We start from the raw sequence: 4,921 nt of genomic DNA on the forward strand, positions 1-4,921 counted from the left end.
CCCGTTGTGTTATTTCTTCTTTTTTTGGGTTTTTTTTTACCCCAAAAAGGGGTCGGCGAACGCAGAGAAGGAGGCAGAGGCGACCAAGGTGAGCACAGACTACAGGATGCTTTATCACAGAGCCGAGGACAGATAGCATCAATTTACAATTTTCTGGAAAAAGATCTCCCCGAAGAGAGGAAAAAAAAAAAAAAAACCCAAACCAACCCCAAACCCAACCAACCCCTCAAAACAACCAAGAAAAGGAAAAAAAAAAAAAAAAAGCGCTCATGACTTAACACCCCCCCCTCCAAAAAAAAAAAGAAAAAGAAGAGAAACATGACAACACCCACGGGTTGGCTTCGCATTTCGGCCGCCCGCCGCCCCCCCTACTTACATACATTCGTTACATGGTGCACGCACAGAGCGGACACAGAGAACGCGTGGGAACATGAACATCCAATAGAACATACTTGGGTCTAATGTAGACGTCAACAGAAAGAAAGAAAAAATAATAATAATAATAATCAGACATGATCCGGTACGCCTGAGCCGTGGCTTTCGCCTTGTCCTTGTCGGAAGGAGCTGGAGCAGGACGGTGGCTGGGGATGAGAGGAGGGGGACGCCGGCCGTGCCGCGCTTTGGGAGCCCAGCGAGGAGCCAAGGTGATGGAGCCCATGCAACCACCGCTGTGTCTGTGCCGGCCCTGTCCTGAGATCTACAAGCGCTCTGGCTTCACTAAAAAACTTTCCAAAGTGCGATTTCGGCACATTGCGGCTGAGCCGCCCACCAGGGAGGCAACGGCAGCCAAGCAGCCGGATCCCTCGCGCGAGCGCTCGGGGGTCTCTGTGCCAGCTCCTCAGTCTGCCCCGCACCCCTGCCCCGCACCAAGCGCAGAGCCCTCCCAGGAGCTCCAGCACGGAGAGATGCCGGTCTTCCCTTGCCAAATCCACACCTCGCAGGCAGCAGCCACCTGCAGTTTGGCAAGAGCCCGGGCCGACGGCTCACCAGCAGCCTCAGCACCGGGCAACGTTCAGGGCACGTCCTGCAGAGCCGAGGGTCCCTGCTGGGACAAGAGGGAGGAGGGAGAGCGGTGGCAAACAGAGCTACATGGGAACCGGCCGTCTCACGGGGCTGCTCGGCTCAAATCTCGCAGGAGCAAAACACGGTGCCTCCTCTGGTGATGGAGAGAGCGGGGGTACAGCAGGGGCAGCACTGGCCAGCGAGCTGCTGCGGCACTAGAGAGCCCTGACAAAGTCACACAGGAGCTGGAGTGCAGCTCGAGGGACGTTTAGACTGGGGGGGGTAGGGGTGTGGTTCTCCTCCCCAAAAAAGGGCCGATGCTCTTTCCTGTGGGCAAGACCTCCCCCAACTCTGCACGTCAGCCTTGAGAGCGCTCGGGAAATGCTCCAGTGCTCCCCGACGCTCTCCTGCCGCGGTGCAGGGAGGTGGGCTAAGAGCGAGCTTTGAAGTCCAAGGTCCTTTTGGCCCCCCCGGGAAGCAGAGGCCGAGCTGTTCTCCAGCACCGAGCCAACGGGACGGTAGGTGACAGAGCAGAGCACGTGCGAGCCCAGAAAGCGGCAGTTTCCATTTCAGATCAGCATTTCCCAAAAAGGTTCCTCCTGTCCCCTCATGATGACAAAGTTGCTCTAAGCCCTTGGCACGTCCTCTCCCAGGCCCAAGCCTCCCTGCCCAGACCTGCTCGCTCCAAAGGGTTCGGAGCTGCACAAGGATTGTCTCAAAAAGCCCAAACGCTTGAGGAAAGACGATGCCTGGAATGAACGAGCTGCAAAAGGTCTGGGTTTCCCCACGCCTCCTGGGACCAGGCACAGATCCAGCTCGCAAAGTTCACTCACTGAGAAGCTCCATGAAGGTGGGGCTCAGATGCTCCCTGCATCCCTGCTAAGCAGCTTTAGAGGCCCCCGGAACGGGGGGAAGGAATAAAGCCTCCATCAACAATGCTTAAACCATCTTAAACAAGATGCTTGCTTTCAGCTGGCTGGGAAGCCCCAGCGAGGCCAAACCCACCAGCCCACGACCAAGGTGGTGCTGGGGCAGCCGGGCCTCAGGTCAGCCAGGCTTTGGGTCAGCCAGCCCGAGCCCAGCCTCCCGGGTTCCTCCCCAGAGCTCCGTCCCTCAGGCACAGCACCCAAGAGCAGCATCTGAAGACGCAGAGGGGACGTGGCTCCCTCTGGCCTCTCTACGCGTGGTACTGCGCTTCTGGAGGAAAAATCCAAAGGCTGAATTTTTATCATTTTGAAGCCTCAGGTTGGGCTGTAGGTATCGCACTCCTCCCGCCAGACTGCGGAGCCCCCGCAGCGCTGCCCACGGCGCTCGGGCGGGCCCGGCGCAAGCAGACGCGGGGGGCGAGGGGCCCTTTCCCAGCCTGCGGCAGGGGCTGGCACGGAGCAACGCTGCTAGCGGGGCAAGCGAGGTGGCAAGTAGCAACTGAGCGGGGAGAGTTTCCTGAACGACTTTCGATGGATTATTTGGTAAATACATGAACACGTCTGATGGCAGCAGCTTGCAAGATCCCCAGGCTGTGCTCTTGGGAGAAGCCTTCAGCGCCTGCAGGCAAGGGGGAAGTCTGGGTCCCGTACTTCCAGGCAAGAAAACGTCAATTCATGAAGATCCTCACCAAGTTTAGCACACTGCAGAGGGGAAGAGCTTCCCCCCAGACCAGTTACCTTCTGCGACCTGAATTAACCCATCCTGAGTGCTGCTGTGAAGATAGATTGGGGGGACTGAGCCCCCCGAGAAGGGTCCCGCTTCCCCACTCCTCTACAAGGCATCCCAAGATTGTAATGAGCACAGAGATCGTGACCCTCTTTCTCAAGTGAGGCTTGTAAAGCACACGGGTAAGACCTGGCTCCCTCTGCTCCGAAGGATTTCCTTTCTTCTCTCTGGGAGAGGATGGCAGCATTGCTGGAGTTCAAGACAACGCTAGGGTGTGCGTCCTGCCGACAGATGGACAAGCCTAGCCTGAACACTACGCAGTGACACCAAATCCTCTTGCCTAAAGCCTGCAGCCCTCAAAAAGAAAACTCAGACACCCAAAGCAGCGATTTCCGATAGCAGATGTCACCACAGGCAACATCCCCCTCACCCAGCTTTTTGTCCGACAGAGTCCGTGAACACAACACCCGCCTGGCGCAGTGAGGTGGCAGAGCCAGGCTTCTGCCTTCCTGCCTCCAGCGTGTGCGGACGTGCACGCGCCTGCCCTAAGGTATGGAGGATACGTGTGAACCCAGCGTCCGCGACCCCCGGGTGCCGGGCGGTCGGATACACCCATGAGCATGCGAGGTGCTAAGTGGCTCCAGTCGGATGCACCGTCTGGGGCCGGGCAGAGCGGGGAACCCGCACTCCAGCGCGGCCGGTCCCTGGAGGTGCGCAGCTCTCATCCGTCCGTGCCTCCGTCTCTGGAGCAGGCGGCGGCGAGGCAGCCGGTAAGATGAAGCGTGGACTCCAAGCATGGAGGGAGGGGGTGACGCAGCAGCGCAGCACGGGGGGAAGGCAGAACCCATTGCGACGTCCGGAGGAGAGCCGAGGTGACCACGTCACTGTCGCCAGGATTCGTGTGCTTCCCCCCGCGCAGCGTTACAGATCAAGAGAAGTCACTGGCGATTTTTGAACCCAAGCGAATTGGCGTGGCTACTGCGGACTGCTGTAACGTGGGAGCAACTCTACTCAATGGCCTTTAATACATTGCATTTACATAGCACCTTTCAGCCCAGGGTTTAAGTGCTTTAACGGAAGTGGGTACTGCACACCCATTAGCACGGGGGAAACCGAGGCACAGAGTGGTTAAGTGACTTGCCTTAGGTCACTCGGCAAAACCGTGGCAGAGTCTGGACAGCCTTAAACCTCCTGACTCCATCGGGTGGTTAGACCACGCTGCTGCCTCGAGTGAAGCCACTCCGGTCCCGGCCCTCCCCAGCAACGTGCTCCTACCACTTCTCCAGTGAGGTCTCACACTCCTTTCTGATGCACAAATACATGACAACCACAACCACCAAAGAAAAAAAAAAAAAAAGTGCAGTAAACTAAATGTTTTAAAAAAAAAAAAAGCACATTTGTGCTGTCTCTGTGCAAAGATAAAAGAAATAAATACATGATTAAAAAATTAAAAAGGTTCACAGTATCACACATGGATAGGTAGCTACGGTAGTGCACGTCTGGAAAACACTGTGTTACTACCCAGGGTTCTCTACACCCCGCTGGATGTCTCCCGGGGGAGCTGCGGGGGAGCGGGTGGCTTCTTTGCTGCCCACATCTGGGATAAGTAGAAATACACGGTTATAGTTTTGCTCCGTTCTGAAATGCAGTGCCCGGGATCCTGCAGTGCAGCAATACTGGTGTCGGCAAGCTCTTCCCATCCCACCGGAACGGCTGCATCAACGAAAAGGGAACACATCGACCTGCAGAGGGAATCGCTGCTCTCTGGGGCTTCTGTGTCTGCATAGAGATTACTGCAAGAGGCAGAGAAGAGAGAGTCAGTGCCCGAGCACCCCCTGCCTCGGTTAGGTCTGAGCCCAGGTGTCTCCCCAGGACCAAACCGAGCGCGAAGAGAGAAGGCCGTTTGTTTCGCATCCTCCAGTACCACCACCACGACTGGAGAACTCCAGCTCCCCAAAGCTCTCACTGCACCACGCAATTTCGAACAAGCCGCAGCCCTCGCTGAGCAGCCCGGGCCTCTGCCGGTGCCACGGAGCTGATCCGAGATGCAGCAGGGCTCTGCCGCAGCCATGCAAGAGCCCCACGCTGCCCCAAGCTGACCTTGCAGGGGGAGCGCAAGCTCCGACCTCGACCCACCAGGCACCCGGCACACGTTGCTTGCACACTTACTGTATCGCTCTCCTCATCGGAGACAGAGTGGAGTTGAGCGCTATAGTGGAGCGGGGAGTAAACCCAACTCCTCTCGTCTGTCGGCTGCCAGAGTGGC

The 4,921-nt window shown here is 57.4% G+C and overlaps 1 protein-coding gene across 1 annotated transcript in view; it reads right to left on the bottom strand.

The window, feature by feature from the left end:
• Nucleotides 1–4,018, bottom strand: part of CACTIN (cactin, spliceosome C complex subunit) — a 10,504-nt gene extending 6,486 nt beyond the window's left edge. The window contains exon 1 of the mRNA XM_035892991.1: nt 2,072–4,018. Coding sequence (XP_035748884.1) covers nt 2,072–2,234 — 163 coding nt within the window. The 5' untranslated portion in view covers nt 2,235–4,018. The remainder of the gene's footprint in view (nt 1–2,071) is intronic.
• Nucleotides 4,019–4,921: the final 903 nt, after the last annotated feature.

The sequence above is a fragment of the Egretta garzetta genome, unplaced genomic scaffold (assembly GCF_000687185.1).
Source record: "Egretta garzetta isolate BGI_Z169 unplaced genomic scaffold, ASM68718v1 scaffold564, whole genome shotgun sequence".
Classification (NCBI taxonomy): Eukaryota; Metazoa; Chordata; class Aves; order Pelecaniformes; family Ardeidae; genus Egretta; species Egretta garzetta.